Source organism: Bos indicus, chromosome 1 (genome assembly GCF_029378745.1).
Source record: "Bos indicus isolate NIAB-ARS_2022 breed Sahiwal x Tharparkar chromosome 1, NIAB-ARS_B.indTharparkar_mat_pri_1.0, whole genome shotgun sequence".
In the NCBI taxonomy this organism is placed as follows: domain Eukaryota; kingdom Metazoa; phylum Chordata; class Mammalia; order Artiodactyla; family Bovidae; genus Bos; species Bos indicus.
This window is the reverse complement of record NC_091760.1, coordinates 151,493,205-151,514,351: the sequence shown is the minus strand read 5'-3', so window position 1 is coordinate 151,514,351 and position 21,147 is coordinate 151,493,205. Positions and strand designations below refer to the sequence as shown.

Sequence of the window (21,147 nt, the reverse complement as noted above, 5' to 3'; positions counted from 1 at the left end):
TCCATCTACGGTTCTGGAATCCTCACTAATTCTGGAGAGTGGAAAGGAGGTCCAAGAATGAGTTTGCGCTCAGGCATCCTAGGACCACCACCCTCATCTTGGTCACATCAGAACTCCAGGGCAGTCGAGGCCTCAATTACAAGTCTTTGAGCTTCCAACCCTAAGGTTCTTCTTTCTTTAACTGGATTTTTAAAAACCTATTTTGGTTTTTGGTCATTCCACACAGCATGTGGGATGTTAGTTCCCTGCTGCTGCTAAGTCACGTCAGTCGTGTCCAACTCTGTGAGACCCCATAGACGGCAGCCCACTGGGCTCCCCCATCCTGGGATTCCCCAGGCAAGAACACTGGAGTGGGTTACCATTTCCTTCTCCAGTGAATGAAAGTGAAAATGAAGCCGCTCAGTCGTGTCCGACTCTTTGCGACCCCACGGACTGCAGCCTACCAGGCTCCTCCATCCATGGGATTTCCCAGGCAAGAGCACTGGAGTGGGGTGCCATTGCCTTCTCCGTTAGTTCCCTGACTAGGGATCAAACCTGTACCCACTGCGCTGGAAGCAGAGACTTAATCACTGGACCAGCAGGGACGTCGCCACCCTCGTGTTCTTAACAGAAATATCCTGAAGTCTCTTCTGTGATCTCTGCCAAAGCCCAGGTGAAGACAAGATAGCCAAATCTTTCTAATCTCTCCTTGAAAAACCTTCTCTTTAGGGAATACTTTTTGGGAATTGCTTCAGGAAGGTTCACAGTAGGTTCCAGCTTGGTCCTGATTTGCTGGGGAAGAGGTGTGTAAGGGAGAAGGCAATGGCACCCCACTCCAGTACTCTTGCCTGGAAAATCCCGTCGACGGAGGGGCCTGGTGGGCTGCAGTCCATGGGGTCACTAGGAGTCGGACACGACTGAGCAATTTCACTTTATTTTTTCACTTTCATGCATTGGAGAAGGAAATGGCAACCCACTCCAGTGTTCTTGCCTGGAGAATCCCAGGGACGGGGGAGCCTGGTGGGCTGCCGTCTATGGGGTCGCAGAGAGTCGGACACGACTGAAGCGACTTAGCAGCAGCAGCAGAGGTGTGTAAAGTCAGTTCAAAGGGGCTGTGACCTGGAGTGACAGCCACCAAGGGGCAGGCCCAGCACTCTGGATCTGCCGCCTCCATGCTGGGGGAGGGAGGCAGAGGGGTGAAGCATGAAGACTCTCACAAGGAGGAATTGATGTAAACAAAATACTTTATTATTTGAGAAAGAAAAGGCCAGATTACAAAACTTTGATATATAAGTCCTGTTTATTATCATGCCAAAGGTTTACCATGGATTTGATTTTCCATGACTCTTGGCTCGAGCCATGTAAAATTGCCAATTCTGTAGATAAAAACAAATACTGGCAAATTCATGCGGTCAAAGCCCAAATAAAATGAGCGAGCGGATGGCCGATTTCTGTCAGCAGCAAGATGTTCCCAGCCGCATGTCTGTTGATGTTATAAACAGCTGTCCGGCAGATAAACAGGTCTTGCTTGAGAAGAACATCCTGTGCTTAGCGGTACTGCAAACGGTCTTGTCTGGGTATGAGACTCCGTGGTCCCCCTTCCGGCTCTCCCCTGCTCACCCTACCACCCAATTCCCCTGTCTCATCACACGGAGGACTCGTCTTCAGAGACATCACCACTCGTCCCCCTCAGACGCTAGTGAAGACTGTCTGACTTGGAAACCAACTCACTCGTTTACAAAAGCCAGGAACACAGGCTGAACCAGGGGTTCCTTCAAAAGGACTATGGAAGTCTCCATCACGATGAAGACGCTTTCTTCACATGAATGGCCCCAATGCCTTCTCTTTCCCATCCTGCTGACCCTCTTTCTGCCTCTGGGCATTCTGTGTGCAAGAAAATAAAAACGGTGGACACTCAACAGAAAGGAGCAGCTTGGTGTTGGGAAATCCTGAGACTCCACAGGTAAACAAGATGGGACAAAATCAGGCTCCACTCATGCCCGAGAAGTTTATTAATTAAGCCTCCCCTCCCCCTGCATCTTCAGCTCTGTATGGCTCATGGTGCTGCAGTAAAAATAAAACTTTCTAACAAATTACATTTTTTTTCCAGTGAGTTACTTTTGCAGTAAAAATAGCTGCTACATAAATCCCTCCTGATCTCTGAAAAGGAGTCGCATATTTCCAAAAATAGTATTCCTATTTTAATCACACAGCATATTTGGGGTGTGGGGGTGGGGCTGGGGAAGGAAATGCCTGGTCAGGGGAGGTGTGTCGCTGGGGAAAACATAGTTGAACTAAAAAATAAAGTAAGTTTTGTTATAAACTTATTTCAAGGCATGCATAGAAATGGAAAACATATGCCATCTGTCAAGAAAAATACTGCTTTATAGCTTTTACATTACAATTAAAGGAGAAGCAGAGAGGCCAGGAGAGGCCCCCAGATAATAACATTAAGTTTCTTATAAAAATTCCCAAATGTACAAAGTCCTTGCCATAGATAACAACCTAGGCAAAACAAAACAAAACAGGAATGAACCTTCTTAGACCTTATTCCTGTAGGCATATTAAATGTAAATAATACACACTTTACAACTTCTCTTAATCTGCACCAGCAGATTAAATGTTTGCAAAAGGACGCCAGTGCTCTTGAAAACCAGCGAACACGGCAAAATGCCATCTGCATTCCTATTTTCACATACAGTTATATAATTATTTTAAATTACAATATACAGTTTCTGTTAAATAGGTCTGTTAGGGGACTCTGATAACAATTACAAGGTTACAGTCATATATACAAACTAACTTCGAAACAGAATGTGTCTTTGCCCCCTCCTCCCCCTCAGAACCAAAGAGAGCTCTTGTGCGATTCCTGGCTGCAAAAAGGCAAAAGAAAAATCCAAGAAGTGTGCGTCTGTGACACGCTCGCTCCTTTGAGAAGACCCAACAGCCTGACCGATCCTGTCACCGTACAGCCTGCCCAGGGCTAGGCCGGGGGCCCCAAGCTTCTTCCTGGGCCGACAGAATGGAATAGCATCGTTAAGTGGCGGGTTCCCGGCAGCAGGCTTTCAGAAGCGAGAAACCGTGCTGCTTTCGGCGAAGAACTGCGGTGTCCGATGGAATAAGGCCACTGCTTCCAATAGGCGTGCCGGATGAGCCGGTCCGGCCTTTCAGGGTCCTGGGACGGGGCGCTTTGACAGCCCCGCCCCCAGCCCGGGCGGGCTCAGTCCTCCGTGTCCGGCTGGACGCCCAGGATGGCGTGCAGTTCCTCGGGCGTGAAGCCCAGCAAGTTCTGCAGGTCGCACACGAAGCGGTACACGTAGCGCTTCCCTGACGTCTTGTGGATGATATTCTTGTCGTAGTAATAGCGCAGACCCCGGCTGAGCTTCTCGTAGTTCATCTTGGGCTTGTTTTTCCTCTTGCCCCACCGGCGGGCCACCTGTGGCGGGGATGGGAAAGAGTGCCATTTAAAACTCCTTAATTGAAAAAAAGCACACGTGTCTCCCTCGTCCTGGCAAAAACCATCGCAATGCTGTAAAGAAAACTATCCTCCCAGCAAAATAAATAAAAAAAGAAAGAAAAAGCACGCCTTCTCCATCACAATACTGTAAAGAAAACTATCCTCCCATCAAAATTAGTTAATTTTTAAAAAAAGAAAGAAAAAGCACCCTTTGGCCCTGATGACAATTTGGATGCATGATTATTGGACCACCACAAAGGGACCGAAGAGATGCCGTCTGCTTTCCTGCTCTGCATCCCTGGGTATTTGTCCGGGGATGGAGGGACAGGCAGATGAGGGAGACGGGTCCCCCGACCCACAGCTTCGTCTGCTGAGGCTTCTCCCTCAGTAAAGTGTTCGGGAGCCAAGGGTTCAGAATCAAGGGGCTGGTCCTGAGACAAAGGAAATGCTATGTGCCCCCACCTCCTGGGCTCGCACTCCAAGACCACCGCGCCCGCAGCTGCCGCAGTGGGACCGAGGTCACGTGGACGTCTGCATTCCTCAGTGCCTCTGCCGCCCTGGGTTACTGGGGAGCTGACGCACCACACCCCACAGGTGCCAGAGACCACGGGTGCCCCTTGCGCTATCCTTGAAGGGCTGCTATGGGACCCGCCCTCAGCTTTCTCATCCAGACGGGCTGGCTCAGCTGAGGAGTGGGGCTCAGTATCTGCCCCCCACCCCCGGCAAGGGAAAAAGGCAAATTTCCTACGACGTGTTCCGACAGTCAGGCAAGAGCCTCAGTTTATAGCCTGCGCCTTTCGGCTCAATGACAGAGCAAGATGGGGAAGCCCAACAGTGCCACGCACACAATCCACACCAGCGTTCTTGCCTCAAGAACCCCACGGACAGAGGAGCCTGGTGGGCTACAGTGCACGGGGTTGCAGAGAGTCAGACACGACTGGGCCGCTGAGTACAGCATATTAAACTGCTTATCATCGCAGTAAGACTCTTAAAGGGCCAGAAATTGTCTCCTGCAGAAGTGCTCTCATTTGTATATACTTGGGACCCGTTTCTTGCATGCAAAGCCCATGTGATGGAATTAGGTTTGAGAACCTGGAGACTTGAGTCCCCGGGTCTGGACATACCTCGTCGGGGTCAGCGAGCTTAAACTCCCACCCGTCCCCCGTCCAGCTGATGAATGACTGGCAGGACTTGTCGGAGAGCAATTCTAGAAGAAACTGCCACAGCTGGATAGGCCCGCTTCCTGCAGGGGAGAAGGGGGTGGGTTAGACGTTTTTAAACACAGCAAGGCTTTTAGAGTCACCCTCCTGAAACAAGAACTGTGAGATCAAGTGGTATCAAGTGGGTATCAAGGTGAAGGTGTGGCGCTGGGTGCTGGTGACAGTCTTGGATGCTTTAATGGCAGGAGGCCAGACCCCAAGGTGAGGGCTTCTTCCCCCATGCCTCCTGCTCTTGGGAAAGAGATCACCGGGTCCTTGATCGCTGGGCTTGGTCTTTTGGAGAAAAGAAACAAAAAAAACAAATTCTGGGCCACCATCTCCTTGGCATCAAAATCCTTCCCTCCATTTAATTGTTCCTTATGTCATAACTTTCAAGGTTTATTTCTAGAGACACCTCGTAGGACAGGGGTGGGGGCCTTAGAAGGGGCCTTTCAGCACAGAGCGAGGCATGTCATTCTTGGAACCCCACGCGTGGCTTTCCGACCAGATGACAGTGGCTAAATCGCTTGATCCAAGACTTGGTTGACTGAGTGGTCACTGGGGCACCTAGGGGAGTAGCCAGGGCCTTAGCATGTGTTGGGTGAGGTATAAGCTTTGCAAAGTGCTCTCCGTATATTCCCCAAGGCACAGTGACCGCATCATGGATACAGCTGTGACCTGAGTGACCACAGCTAGCGTCCTCCAAGCCCACTTCCCTGTCTGTGAAATGGGCTACTACCAGCCATGCTAGGCCGCCCTAGGGTCCCAGTACTGTCCTAGTCAACCACAGAGCTGGCAAGGCAACCGATGATCACTAACGTTAAAATGAAAACCCACCCACACCGTGGCTGTTTCCCTTCTGATTAGGCCCTGACGCCCATGTATGAAAATGACAGCTATTTTCACTCTCCAAGTAATTTTCATGGCTGTTTGTTTTACAGGACAGAAAAGAAATGGGATGCCTGCATATTCTTATTTTAACCTATTGGATTTTTAAAAGCAGGTATTTTTTAAATCCCCAGTGGCTCCATATGGTCAAACTATGGGATTGGGGGGGGGGGGTGCATAAAAAAAGGAAAAAAAAAAAAGCACATTTAAGGACACAGAAAGCAATTAAAAAAAAAAAAAACCTGGAAATATCTGGTTCTAAAAACAGCTTTAATATTTGTCCCCGCCTAGAATAGCTGTTACTCAAACCTTCAAAATAAGATGGATCTGAGAAGCAGAAGGTAAACAGTCCCTGGGTTATTGGAGGCCAGCTCTGTGCCCCTTCCCCCACCAGGCTACAGTCTCTGAAATTCCAGGCGTGGCTGAGTCAGAGCTTCAGCCTCCAGGGCCCGTGTCCCCCGCTGTTCTCCTCTCCTTTTGGGGACCGGCCAGGACTGACCAGGTGAGGGAGCAGCCTGGGGATTCCCACCCACTATGCTGAGCTCAGCGACCACGAACATCCCTGTCCACGTGGCCTCTTTCGGGTGCAGGGAGACAGCTCGCTCGGCTTAAGGATGACACCGCACGCGTAAAACCGGGAGCACCAACGCGAGGTCGTCCAGCGAGAAACGCCCTTGATAAACAAGGCGGGCGCACGCACCTGTGAAGCCGGCCAGCACGGCCGCGGGTATAACTGGTTTGCCCTGCTCCACTGGGTCACTCCGGTCCTGGATGTAGTCCTTGAAGGACATGGTCGGCTTGCTGAGGCCCAGGGACTGGCTGCAGTCGTCCTCGAAGCTCTCGAAGGAGGGCACCCGCTGCACGTCCAGCAAAGACGACTGGCTGTTCCAGGACTGCAGCAGCGACTCCGAGCTCTCGAAGCTGTCGCCGCCCGTCTCCGCCGAGTCGTGGTCCCTGGGTTTCCCTGGCAGAGACAAGCATGGGCTCTGACCCCTCTAGGACAACGCAAGGTCAGGCACGACCACTGGCCCCTCCAGGCGTTCGCCCCGCCGGTGCACAGCAACTCAGGTTTCTCATTGAGGCGCCTGTTTCTTATGAATAAACATGCCACTCAAGCGCCTCTTCCATAAAAGGCAAGAGGACAGAGACATTGTGTAGCTCCGAGCGGAGGGCTACTCCGAGCGGAGGGCTACACCGCACGGGAAAGGGGAGCCATGCGGATGGATCTCAGACACAATGTGAGCAAAAGCCCAACACGAGAACACTTTGCATCCAGTTCAAGAACGGGAAAGACGGTGATGAGAAAAGTCAGGACAGTAGCATCTTCTGGGGGTAGGGAGAGTGCTACTGAGTGGGTGGGAGTATGAGAGAGCCTTGTGGGATGCTGGCACCCTCTCCATCTCAATCTGGGTGGTGGTCCCCAGGGGTGTATATATATATATATATATATATATATATATATAAAATCCAATCTGAGTTTTGTACACTGCATACTTGCGAGTGTGTTCAGTTGCTCAGTTATATCCAACTCTTTGCAACCCCATGGACCGTAGCCCTCCAGGCTCCTCTGTCCGTGGGATTCTCCAGGCAGGAATACTGGAGTGGGTTGCCATGCCCTCCTCCAGGGGATCTTCCCGCCCCAGGGATCAAACATATGTCTCATGTCTCCTGCACTGCAGGCGGGTTCTTTATCACTGTGACACCTGGGAATATGCATTTTCGTCTCCACAAAGACATCCCATCACCTGCCTACACCGCCTCCTCCAACAGCGCACTGGGTGGGTGGAGGACTCCTGCTACGGGAGCAGGAACTCTGCTGGTTCCCCAACACCCTCCGGGCCAGACCAGAGCCAGAGGCACGTGAGGAGCAAGCTCGCTGAGCATCGCTGCTGTGGCCGGGTCCCGGCAGTCCAGCCCTTGACCTCCTCCAGGGGCAGAGCACGGGCCAACTGATTAAGAAACTCAGGTCATGGTCTGACCATGGCCCCGGGAAATCACACCCCCAGCCCCACCGAGAGTGGCGCTCGGGAGCCTGGGTCTCACCAGAGGCGCTGGAGAGCAGGTTCAGGCTGCCGGCCGGGAAGTCCTGCCCCACGGAGCAGTAGTTGACGCTGACGGTGCTGAGTCGGGCCTTGGGGAACATCTGGAAGTCCTGCTCTGGCCCGATCGTGCTGGGCGCTGAGGACGCTGGACACAAGCCATCCAGGAGGCCGCCTTTAGGATAACTCTGCGTCTGCATGCCGTACGGCGCCTGCTCCACGCCAAAACCTGTAACACGGGACCACGGGCTGTCAGGTGACATCAGCGTGATGACCAGAGAGCCTACACGCCTCCAACCAGAGGGAACGCGAGCAGACCCTCCCGCTCCAGCCCTCCCTCTGCAAGATCTCAGTGGACACTCTGAGGCTTTGACAGGCAGCTTTTCCACCGAGTCCTCCTCTGTTCTAACTGTCCATCTTCTTAGTCCAGGGCCCTTTCCCAAAAGGCTTGCAGCCTCTGGACCCTTGGGGCAATGCTGCAGGTGGATATTCCTAATGCTTCCGCGGGAGCCTCAGGACGACAGGGTCATTGGCTCTTTCGCCTTCCGAGCAAACAGGTCCAGACCAACTAAGCGATCTGCCGTCCAGCCTGTGACCCATAAGTGAGCCTGTCCAGTCACCCTGCCCATGCCCGAGGGGACCACCGTAAGCTGCGCTCACCAGCGTCAACCACCAGAAACACCGACCCAAATTCTGTAACATCCCAGAGCAAATGGGGTACTGCTGTTCACATACCTCCTGTGCCTGCCACCTTTATCTATTATACTGATCTGACCCTGGCGATCAGCTCACTCCATTCTGCCCCCTTGCGTTATAAATTGCCTCAACCAGCGCTGGCCAATGCAAAGGTTAACACAAGCCACCATAATGCAATGTTAGATTTTCTAACAGCTCCACTGGAAAACTAAAAAGACACTGGCAAAACAAGTTTGAACATTTTACTTGACCCAAGAGACGGTAAAGAACCCGCCTGCCAATGCAGGAGATACAAGAGACGTGGGTTCAATCCCTGGGTTGGAAAGATCCCCTGGAGGAGGAAATGGCAACCCACTCCAGTATTCTTGCCTGGAGAATCCCACTGACAGAGGAGTTTGGTGAGCTACAGTCTATAGGGTCACAGCGAGTCAGATACAACTGATCAGAATGTATGCAAGAAATCCATTATCATTTCAACATGTAATCATAATGTTAAAAGTTATTAAGGAGACATTTATATTAAGACTTTCAGATGGGTGGGCATGAGTTTTATCTCACTGCACATCTCAGTGTGGACCAGCAACACTTCAAGTGACCAGTGGCCTGGATTTGTGAGTTGTGACCGTTGTGTGGGACAGTGCAGGTCTAGACCCTGGCTTCGCACCCTTTGTGAATCTAACAGGAAGTCTTAGAACCAAGCTCTCAAGGGCAGAATTCATTGCACTGACCTAACGAATTGCTATTAATCCAATGAGGAACTGAGTTGAGATGCGAATTTTCTTCATACTGATCTTCGTTCTTTTCTTGGTTTTCTGAAAAATTGACAGAGGAGACAGAAAATTACAAATTGAGAGGTTTTAAACGACGCAAGGAAAAAAAGTTCCTTTCTGAATTACTGTTCTACGGTTATTCCAGCATAAAGAAATGCATTTTAGTTGCATACTTAATCCGATGGTGTTCCGTGTCATTATGTTTTTTAAAAGTACTAGAGACAGCAACGTATTTTCCTAATAACTAGAAAAAGACTTCTAAAATTAGTGCTGCCATTGGCAAAGTTAAATTTTCTATTGTATAATTTGAGCGAACTAGATGATGTATTGAATTCATCCATGTAGTCCACAAAGGGTTAAATGCTTATGAAGTACCCTCTTCACCAGGGGCTGGGAACACAGCAAATTAGGGACCTGGACAGGTTCTCTGCCCTGGTGATGCTTCAGATCCATCACCTCAAACCCTAAGGTGTGTCCACGCATGGGAAGAGCTACAGAGAGGTCAAAACAGTGCCATGGGCTTCCAAGTGGGACCCATGTGTCCAGGAACTTTAAAAAGGAAAAGGTTGGCATTCTCTGTGTGAACTTACTTCTACAAACACACAACCACACACACACACTAAGAAATCGCAAAATGGGTCCAACATGCCAACAAACAGATTCAAACAGAAACTTGTCAGATCAGACTTGTCCAGGTTCAGGGAAAATTTAAGGGTCTTTAGGTTTCCCTGGCCCTCAGAAGTCATAACTACAAAGAGCTGGTGGGGGGCCCTGAGATCTTTTTAAGATGCTGAGTCTGTAATAGGTGTTGAAACTCAGAGTTTAAAATCAATTGAATGAGAAATATTTCTCTGAACTCCACCAACAGGCTTATTTTCTTATATTTTTAACTTGAAGATTCCTATATCTTGCTTTTTAACTCAATGTGGTTTTTTTCTTCTTTTATCCAAAATGTGTATTGGGAAGGTTTCCCACTCATCTTGATACAGGGTACGTTGAGCACTGCTTCGGTCTGAATCGAAGGAGCAGCCTTCTGTAAGGCTGGTCCTCCTGTAAGGTTGCTCTTCCTCCTGAAGGCTGGCCAAGAACAGCACAGCAGTGAACACACATAACTACTGCCTGTGCATGGCTAAAGACAGGGTGATTCTGTAGCATCCTGGGCATTTCACACCCATGAAACAGGAACTGGGGCTCTGCACGAGGCACTTGCTCCTGCTTCCTCGTCTCTTCTGGAGAGGGATGAAGGAGATACTTTGCGAGAGGCATGAGCTCATGGGGAGGGCGTCACCGCCCGTAAGGCTCAATGTATTTTTAACACTAGTCTCAATGCTCTGTTTAGGTCTAAATCAACATTTTCTACATGAGAGTTCTTTTGCTTGAAGGCTAGTTGCTGTACAATATTTCAGTGTGTAAAATATACATCAATCACTTCTACATTTGTTTACAAACATAAAACAAAAAGTCTTTGTGGGATCCCATCTGGTCTTAAGGAAAATAACTATAAAATTCCCAGTTTATCAAAGGCACGCTTTGGTTGGGACCAACTGATTTCTCAAGGCTCTGTAAAGTGAGCCCCCAAACACGGGCATCCCAGTTGCCTTGACGTCAGAGCCACATGTATGCCTCCGACTCATGAGGTCTGGCGACACTGAACACCTTGGTGACTAAGGCTCCCACCTTGTGGCTAATGCTCCCCACACACGTACTTAAGTGGAATTGAAATCATTGAAGTCACCATGGAGCTGACTTGTGCAATGCCATTTTCAGTCTATCTGCCTTCCATCACTGAATTGCTGACTCTACAGTTAGCATGCACAGCTCCCCCATCACTCTTTCCCACCACAATCACCCCGTTGCTCACAGGTACCTTTGATCATCTGCTCCAGATGCTCCCAGAGAATATCACCCACAAAGTCGGGCGCCAGCTCCAGAAAGCGCTCCTTGCCAAGGTTACACAACACCTGCCCTGTCATGCCAAACCTCTGCAGGTTCACATCCACCAGACTGAACTCGTTGGTGGCCCAGAGAAGCCACTGGCACACCTGCTGCTCAGTCCACAGCCATGGATCTAGCAGGGAGGGGAGAAAAGCAAGGCGGTGAGGCCAGACACACTCCTGATTTACCTGCAGAGCCCCGATGGGCACCAGGGCTCAAGGTGACGAGCCAGCAGACGCTGAGGTGCTAACAGCAGTGCTGGAAGAAGCGTTCAGAGGGGTGGCTCAGCTCAGCTTCATGAGATCTCTGCCCCTCTTTGCAAGACACCCTAGGCACATGCTTGAAATGACGCCATCTCAAGCTATGGCGGCCCGACTTCCCGGTCTAGCACAGCGCAGGGCAGAACACAGCTCCAAGAAGCAGCACTTACTCTTTGGGATCCCCAGCCGGCGTTGCTCCTTTTTGAAGCCACTGAAGGTGGCTTTTAAGGCTTGACTCATCACAGCTTTGCTGCATGGGGTCAGCAGAGGCAACTCGCAGTTGGCTGAGTCTGGAAAACAAACCCCATGGGGACGTTAAGAGTTCCAGCTGGCCACAGCACAGGGAGAACGGATAGGGGAGGAGGGAGGAAGTCTTAGCTCCTATGGAAGAACAATGAGGATCCTCAGTCTTCAGCATCATTCCCCAGAGGAGCATAAATATTAATATAACCAAAATGGTTTCTGAACGAAACTGAGAAAATATATTGCAATTTAATAAAACACGTATTATTTTAATAATTATGTAACTATACTTCTTACAATTTAATAACTACCCTTATTTGAAAAAAAAAAAAATGTAAAGCAACACTCAAGTCAAATTTTTGCCAAACTTCAGAAAGCAGTGATCGACACCTAGGTAAGGTTTCTTTTGCAGGCCAGCCAGTCTTACATTTTTGACAACAGACGAAGTTGTGTGGTTTCTCACCAAAAGCCTTAAGGGGTTGTAAATGGCTAATCTGGAAGCGACTTCCATCCATTAAACTAAGCTGCAGGCAAAGGGACAGCAGATGTCGCAGGAACAAATAGTACTTAGCACCTGTGACGTCAATTTTTTTGAAAAACAACCTTCTCTGCATTCCCTCAGCAATTTCAAGAATGATGAATGGCTGTCACGTGACAGCACACTTACGCAAGCATATGCGTTTTAATTAATTTTCTGGGCTGTATTTTTTAGCACTGACTTCATGTGACAGTCATCTCTGGAATGTCTCCCGCTAATAACTCTATCATAGTAATCACAGAGGCATCACCTGACGTGCTATACCTTTCAAAAGAAAGAACACTGATAGGAAGAACTACAGGCACAAAGGCAGATGGTTAAAGATGAGCAGGAATACTTTGCTGCCCCAAAACTGGCGGTAGCGGGGGAAAAATCTAAGCTAAGGACGTGAACCTAGGATGAAAAGGTGGGGTGCACTGTGAGGTCCACTGGTCTGTGTCACAGAGGGGACTGGGAGATGGGGCCTGGGCTGGCTGCAGAGTTGGAGCAGCCTAAGGAGCCGCTCAGGGCCCCCTGCGGTTTGCCCCCAGCAGGGCACCTCCTCTCCCTGGGGTGTGTCTAGCAGGTAAGAACTTCAGAGTCACCAGCTGCATAAAAAAGAAATGTTTTCTCCCAGATCCCAGCCTCTGTCTGACTTTTCATACAAAGATTCAAGACATCAATGTGCATCCCTTACGAACGGTAATCTATGAACTGAGATCCTTAGCGACATCACGCTCAATTCATCAAGTCTGAGTAACCAATTACCATGAGAAATCGAATCCAAGCCGGTTGGCACTTCCTGGAGTGTTTGCTCTTCATTTAGGGAAGGGAAAACCGCAAGCAGGGACCCATCAAAGGTGTCAAAGGCGGCCTGGCGCTGCAAAGGAAAGAGGGAAAGAAAACGGAAACGTTGGCATTTACACTTAGTTAATGACCTGTTTTAAAAGTGGTCCATGGGCAGCCTCACCAAAACACCCTGATTCAATTTGCCAGGTATAAAGCCACGCGTGGCATTGACCAGTTGGCACTCTGAGCAGACTTCTGAGAAGATGCAAGTGACCCAAAGGATCTCTTTACTCTGGATCACTTACAGGCACACCTTGGAGATGCTGCAGGCTTGGTTCCAGACCACCGAAATAAAGTAACCATCACAGTAACGTGAGTCACAGAAATTTCTTGGCTTCCCAATACATATACAAGTTACTCTTACAGTATTAAGTGTGCAATAGCATGGTGTCTAAAAACTGTGCACATACTTTAATTAAAAAATACTTTATTGCTAAAAAATGCTAACCATCATCTGAGCCTTGGTAATCCTTTTGCTAGCAGAGGGTTTAAAACATGTCGAGGATTACCAATATGTGACACAGAGACACGAAGTGATCAAATGCTGTTGGAAAAATGGTGCCAATCAATGCTAGACTGCAGGGTTAGCACAAGCCTTCAATCTGTAAAAAAAAAAAAAACTCAGTATAGCAAAGTGCAGTCTATCAAGGTCTGCCTGTCATCAACCACAGAATCAGAATGACTGGGAATTTACTTTTAATGGCCTAATCAAGTTAAATGTATAAGTTAAGCAAACAAACCTAAAACCCAGAGAGTCTTAGAACAGTGCCTGGAGGGACTCGGAGACCACCTCAATCCAAACACCTAGCCCTTCTCAGCTAAATGGGTGAGATACGCAGGCCATGTTCATAAGGAAAATGCCTCTTACGCTGTTGTACAGCAGAAACTAACACAACAATGTAACATTATCCCCTAATTAAAAAGAAAAAATCCTATGAGAAATCATAATGGAAAATAATGTTTAAAATGTACATGTATATCTATGTATATATGTGTAAATATATATACATATATATATAAACCAAACCACTTTGCTGTATAACAGGAATTAACAACAATGTAAAGTAACTATGTGTGTGTACAGGTAATAGTATCTGACTTTTTGCAACCCTATGGACTGTAGCCCTCCAGGCACCTCTGTCCGTGGAATTTTCCAAGCAAGAATACTGGAGTGGGTTGCCATTTCCCCCTCCAAAGGATCTTCCAGACCCAGGGATCAAACCTGTGTCTCCTGCCTCTCATGCCTTGGCAGGCAAATTGTTTACCACCACACCGCCTAGGAAGCCCTACTATATTTATACTTCAATATATAAGAAAATAAATAAGGAGGGGGGAAAAAAATGATCCTTGGCAAAACAGCTTCAGCTCACTGCAGTTAAGATGAAAGGCAGGGAAAGAAAAATATCAAATGACAAAAATCAAACAAAATACATATAAGAACATTCTTTAAGATTTAATTTTGTAAAAATATAGTGTATTGAAAAGGTCACTCCGTTACTGCCTCCCATCATCTATGAAGGGGAAAGATTTCCAAAGCAAACAGATTTAAACTACCTACAATTTAGGGGAAGAGACACACACAGAAAGATAAGCCTGGAGCTGTGAGAATTTCAAATACAAATGGAAGAGCCTGTACTGTAAGAGTCATTTGTAAGTAACAGACAAAGGCCTGATTCATCATTGCCTAACTTGTGGAAGAAAAACGTGAAGAACGGCTATATTTTCCCAACATAAGCTGGAAATCCCATGTCATGTGTAATGCAGTGACCCATTTGTTGAGTCATCAATCAGAAAGCGTGTAACACATTTACAGATCCAATGGTTGGTGTGCTTTCTGTTTAGAAATGCAGAACAGTGAATGACATAAGAGGGTAGGCAGAAGTTGGAGCTTGGCCCAATGATGTTGGCACCCAGCCCCCCAAAAAACCCAACTGCCCAAGACGCACGGGGGCAGGGGGGTGGGGGGCGGGGAGAGGCCAATCATGCACGTGTGAAATACTCATCTCGAGTTATAAAACAGCTTATTAAATAGCTTATAAAATACCTTATAGCAATGCTAATTTTGGTGACATACCGGATAGATTTTTTAAATTCCTGGCATGGAAGCTGGGCGTGCTGCAGTCCAAGGGGTTGCAAAGAGTCGTACAGGACTAAGCAGCTGAACAACAAAGCGTGGCCCAGGTGACTAAGAAATGCCTTTCCTTTCCTGACTGCACTTCTGTTCTGTTTTTAAAACCAAGAAGCCAAAAGACAAGATAAATTCCCACGGCGTATTTCAAGACATCAGTTTCAGCAAGAACGATTTCTTCTCCAAGCCCAGAAATCACACAGGCCTAAGCTCTTCGAGTTTATAGGAGAAATTTTCTCTCTAGAGGTGTCATTTCAAACTTAATATTACTGTAATTTCTTGTATGGTTTCTGCCAGGCCACAGTGAAAACGTCTGACCAGACTGAACAACAACAAAAACCTCACTGGCTTGAAATCTGATCAGTTTCATGATACTCTGGAGAGACCTGTGTCGGTTTTTGCCTCCTGGGGTTTGATCAGACAAACAACCTCATAAACGATAGTAAAAAGCGGAACGTGCCAGAGACACAATATTATACAAAACACTACCAATCTAAAACCACTGCTTGTGAGACATCTTTACCACAGAACACTAAAAAAAAAAAAAAAATCAAATCTCGCTGTCATATTTGGAGAAGGCAAATGGGAAATTATCAATTTGTGTTGCTAAAGAATGTTCCCAAAAGGGAGTGAGATAGAAGCTACATGAAATGTTTATTACAAGGGAGGAGGCTGTTTAATCTGTTTTTCTCTTTGTTTTTAAACAGCCGCAGTTGTCCCAGGAAGGACAGACTGCCTGAACCCCACAGGCACTGACCCTTCGGATGAGAGCAGGAGCAGCAGCCAATAACTGGGCCTGCCTGCCTCCTCTAAGCTCTTTCAGCTCTTTGCCATCACTTGAGGAAACTTCCTGGGTGGACAGAACAGATACCTCCTCCAGTTCTATTCTCTTGAGAATTTATGGAACATTCCACCTGGTAGGAGCCTCAGAAATCAACTACCAAGGTCTCACCATCTACAAATTGAATGGTTTCCTTCATATCTTGGAGGATAAGTCAAACAAACACCAGGAAACCCATTTAACAGAGGAAAACACTGAGACCCAGAGATTAAGCAAACAGTCCAGAGTCACACAACCAGTCTCACAGCTAGAACCGGTCTCCTGGGACCCAATTGTTTTTTCACTCCAAGAAACTGAGCTTTCCAATTTTCTAAGTTTTTATTAAGACTCGTTCACTCACCTTGAGTGTCCCTCTGTAACTGCTGGCCACAGGAGCCACCTGGTCCATGTTCTTGATTCCAAAATCATTCATCTTTAACAAGAAGAAAAAAAAATTAAGAGTTGAAAGAGGCAACAAACCAAGGCCATGGTTAAACCCGCACCCACACCTCAGTTCCAGTGCTCCAGCCCTAACAGGTCATTCAGAACCGAATGCCAGGAATTCTTCTCACAAAGGTGATGCTACTCAAGGAATTAAATAATAATGCCGCCTGCAGAATTCCCTTAGGATCTGAGGGGCTCAGATAAAGCTGCCTTCCGGCTGGCTGGGATAGCAAGGCTGGGGGCCTGGGTCCTTCCAGGACAGGAGTGCAGAAGACCTGTTTTTCATCGCCAATTTCAAGGTCAGGTCGGGGTGTAGAGGCTGTTTGGGGCTGTGGGTGGGTGGGCTGCCTGGCCGTGGACCACCTCCTGCATGCAAGGGGCAGCCAGCTCAACCTGGGAGCTCCAGGGCCAGCCGCCACCTCTGCTCCTGGGCAGATCCAAATCCTGGAAAGCCCACTGGAAGACCCGCCTCGGAGGCGCCCTCCCCCCCTCTCCAAGCTCAGGAAGCACAGAGAAAGGAAGAAGGGCAGCTTGAGATGAAACTCTCCTGCATTATCTCAGATTCTCCAGCGTTGAGCACACAAGCTCAAAATCCTGCATTTGCAGGCTGCTCAGCTGTGCGTTTCTTTAAGAGGAAGTAACTCCGACTGCGGACCTGCCTTACTTGGATGGCCTGGGCTTTTGCCTTTGACCCGCGCTGACCCGTGTGGTAACCACGTGTGACTCCTGAGCACTTGGCCCTGGACTAGGGCGGACTCAGATGTGCTTGCCCTCGATTTCAAAGATTTCGCAGCAAAAAGTCAACTATCTCAGTATTGACTCTTTGTTTACTGCGTGTTTATGTAATATTCTGAATGTTAGGTTAACTGAAATTAATTTCATCTATTTCACTGTATTTAACTGCGGCCCTTGGAAAGCTTAAGAGCTACATGTATGACCTGCAACTGGACAATTCCCTAAGTGACCTGTGATTTGCTGTAATCAACTGAAAACTTATCTGGGGCCCTAAAACGTTACTGTTTGCCAGGGTAAGTTAAATATTAGTTCGTGAGAAAAGTACTTAGATAATCCTGCCAGAGCATTAGATGAAAAAAAAAAAACAAAGCAACTGAACCTGATTTTCAAGTACCCTGGGAAAGCCCCCATGACAGTAACCCACCCTCCTGGCTTCAGAACCAGGAACAGGAGGTCTAGAATAGGAAACTTCATGGGTACCTCTCACTGCCCATTCTGAGGTCTCCACTGGGTGCTGCTACCTGTTTCAACCAAAACTTTGAGTAATTAAAATATTGTGCAATGGATAAGGCTGACTAGCAGAGGCAAACAGCATATTTTCCTGTAACTACTTAATTCGAGTTTGTCCTTTCTTGTTTTCTCTTTATGGTCAACACTATGGCTAAACCAGACCTCCTAAGGACTCAGCATACAGACACACACACACCCCCCTTGGCTAGAAAGGCAGTGTGGGAGGAGAGTCCCTGCCACAGGGGAGGCCAGAGGCAATGGTGTGTTTGTGGGGGCGGAGGGTGTGCATGCTCCGTAGTGTCAGACTCCACGACCCCATGCACTGGAGCCTGCCCGGCTTCTCTGTCCATGGAATTTTCCAGGCAAGAATCCTGGAGTGGGTTGCCATTTCCTACTCCAGAGGATCTTCCTGACCCAGGGATGGAACCCGTGTCTCCTGCACTGGCAGGCAGATGCTTTACCACCGAGCCACCTGGGGGGTGGGGGCAGTTGTTAAAAACCTCTGAGGGCAGGTCATCATCAGGGGGGCCGGTGCAGGCTGGAAAGGTTTGACAGTAAATAATGGGGGCTGGGGAGGGGGTGTTGTTCTGGATCAAAAAGGACTGCGTCTGCTCAGAACCCCCACTTGGTGAATCCTGTCATCCACAATCAATCAAAAATCAATATACACTATGGATGATCACTGCCATGGTAGGTTCCTACTTTCAAAGGGCTAAGCCTGAGCTGGGGGACCACGCCTTGTCACCTTACTCAACAGTCTGATATCCCAGAGAGGTAGATGTTATGCCATCTGACAGAGAGGCTACAGAGACACCCCCGTCCCAGGACTTTGCCCAGGATCACAGGGCTACTGCGGGATGGGGGAAGCCCTCAGGGGCACAGAGCAGACCAAAACCCCTTGGGGATATGGCCTGACCTGAGCTCCGCCTTGAGCCAGGATCCCCTGAATGGTGAGGCCTCGACCCTCCTCCCAGCAGTGAAGAGCAGAGATCACACACAGATACCACAAGCCTAGGCTCCTGCTGGCCGACTTTGCACAGATGCAAAATGCTCCTTAATGGAGAGCTTTATGCCACTGATCTGCATGAATGAAGCCCTGTCACCTGTTGATGACATCAGCAAGCCTCAAAACAGGAGACCAAAATGAAAGGACATCTTGGGTGTCAATTACCCGTCTCCTTCTCCTGATTTGCAGACTTTACTCCACATTCTTGAGCTCCACGGAGATGGACCGAGAATAGATGTGGAAGGCCATGGAGCAACCTCGCCTGGTTTTTGTGTACAAATTCTGAGAGGAAAGGCAGTCTACCACTCCCATATAAAGAGCTCTAATTACCAGCTGCGGAATAGAATTCTTTTGTTGTTCGGCTTTTAATTTGTTTTGTAAAAACCATGTAGAATCAAAGTGCTCTACCAATCATTTCTGGCAAACGCATAGCTAATCAAATTTAAGTTCCCCTGTTTTACTCAACAGGTTCACAGGTGGCTCAGTGGTAAAAAATCTGTTTGCCAACGCAGGAGACACAGATTCAATCCCTGGGTTGGGAAGATCCCCTGAAGAAGCAAATGGCAACCTACTCCAGTATTCTTGCCTGGAGAATCCCATGGACAGAGGAGCCTGGTGGGGTTCATGGGGTTGCAGAGAGTGAGACGTGACTTAGCGTTTAAACAACAGTTCTACTCAACAGGGCTTGTGAAGACAGCAGACAGGCCAAATCAGTCCACATAAATCAATTTCACATTCAGGTCTTTTTGCCATTGCCCTATTGATCGCTGCTCTTGAGCAACAACAGAAAAAAATGGGTAAATGGCAGACATGTTCAATTTTAAAACAAGTAGAACTTGCCCAACAACAGTACCCTTATGGGAACAAGTGATTGCTTCTAGGAGATTAGAGCACAGGTTTGCATTTAGGCAAATTGGAAAAGAAAAAAAAAAAAAAAAAAAAAATCAAACCCTAAGCGCACTTTTGAAGATTGGTTTTCTTTTTCCTTTGAAAGCTATCAATTTAGGGAGAGGAATGACTAATCCCAGAAATGAGTGTTAGACTATTTCCCTGCAGGACACACAGCACGCTAGTTTACTGTACTGTGATATTATTCAGAATTTTAATAAACCTTAACTTTGAGATTTATCTCCCTGATTGGTGGCGGTGTGGGATGGCAGACAGCGCGCAGGCGCTTCCACTGCACGGAACAAGATGAATCTGTTACCGGTAAATTAACATTAACTACCCCTATCTCCAAAGGGGGCTGCTCATTTCTTTATTCCCTAAATAAACTGCAGGTCAAATACTATTTTAGGATACTGTACAAGTGAATACAGGCCAATAAAAAAGTCTCGAGTGCTTGGAAAAAAAAAAAAAAACATATACGCACAAACGCTGTTACCCCTTCGTCCAAAATGCTGTAAGATCCCGAAATTAGAGGCAGCCTTGCGCACCCATAACCCCATTTCCGACACTGTCCCCACATTCACCTCCCAGCATCAAGGGGCCCGAATGCAGAGGTCCTGGGGAGCCCCGGGGGTCTCGGTAGAGCCGCCGGATCCTCCCCGCGCCCCCGTTGCCTGCCGCCCTGGCCGGGCCCCGGACGCGACAGCGCAGGTGACGGGGAGCGGGGGTGGGAGCCGCAGTTCCCCAGGTGTTTCAGGCGCCCCGGATCTTGCCGGGCCCGGCGCCCTCCGGTAAGTCACCGGCAAACCAGGGCGCGCCAGGGGCCCTCAGACACCTTCTCGCGCGTCCCCCAAGCCCCCAGGCGAAATCAGGTTCGCCGGGCGCCCACCGGCAGGAGCCACCCCCGCCTTCACGCCTGCGTTTCCTTTTAAAACAAAAGCAAGTGAAACGAGCCGGCGCGCCTTGCGCGCCCCAGCCGCCTCGGCGACCCCAGGCCCCGCGGCCCAAGTTCGGAGCCGGCTCCGCGCGTCACGGCCGGGCCCACCCGGAACCCTGCTCGCCGCCCACCCACCTACCCCCAAAGCCACTCGACACGGGGAATAAGAACCCCAAGCGGACTGATCCTGGACGCGCGACCCCAGAATCCCACGAATAGTCGCCACCCTGCCTGGACCTCGGCTGCGCCCTGGGGATCCGGGGCGCCACCTGCGTCCCAACTCAGTTCCTGGGTTCCCCGGGAGAGAAGCGGGCGCCGCAGAGCGCTCCCCGCCCGCCGACCCCCGCCGGACCCCGGCCACCCCGCCCGGCCCGACCCCGCTCTTACCGCGCCGCTTCGGGCAGGGCCGCCCGGGGCTCGGGGCCCGGGCTTCCTCGGTGCGCGCCGGCGAGCGCGGGGGCGCGGGCGCGCGAGTGGGGCGCTCGGGGAAGCCGGGGGCGGCGGACGGGCTCGGGGCGCTCGGGGAGGCCGGGGCGGACCGGGGACGGCGGGCGGGCTCCGGGAGATCCGGGAGGCCTGGGCGGGCCGGGGACGGCGGGCCGGCTCGCGACGATCGGGGCGATCCGGGCTGTGGCTGCACCGCGCTCCGCGCCGCCGCCGGAGGAAGTAACCGGCCGGTGCCCTCCGCCGCGCGCTCTTCTGGAGCCGGGGTTTCGGGGGGGAGGAGGGAGGAGGGAGGAGGGAGGGGACTTCGGGACAAGGAGGAGGGGCGGAGGGGGAGGGGAGAGAGGAGGAGGGGCGGCGGAGGGGGCCAGGCCGGGAGCCTGCGCGCGGAGAGGAGGGGCAG

The 21,147-nt window shown here is 49.6% G+C and overlaps 1 protein-coding gene across 1 annotated transcript; it reads right to left on the bottom strand.

The window, feature by feature from the left end:
• Positions 1-1,205: 1,205 nt before the first annotated feature.
• On the bottom strand, positions 1,206-20,974 carry ETS2 (ETS proto-oncogene 2, transcription factor). The gene is made up of 10 exons (XM_070796926.1): positions 20,688-20,974; positions 16,142-16,213; positions 12,752-12,863; positions 11,394-11,513; positions 10,896-11,096; positions 8,987-9,070; positions 7,567-7,791; positions 6,224-6,487; positions 4,561-4,679; positions 1,206-3,415 (listed from the first exon to the last, which is right to left on the bottom strand). Exons 2-10 carry the CDS (start codon positions 16,211-16,213, stop codon positions 3,200-3,202), a joined length of 1,413 nt encoding a protein of 470 aa, XP_070653027.1. The 5' UTR covers positions 20,688-20,974; the 3' UTR covers positions 1,206-3,199.
• Positions 20,975-21,147: the final 173 nt, after the last annotated feature.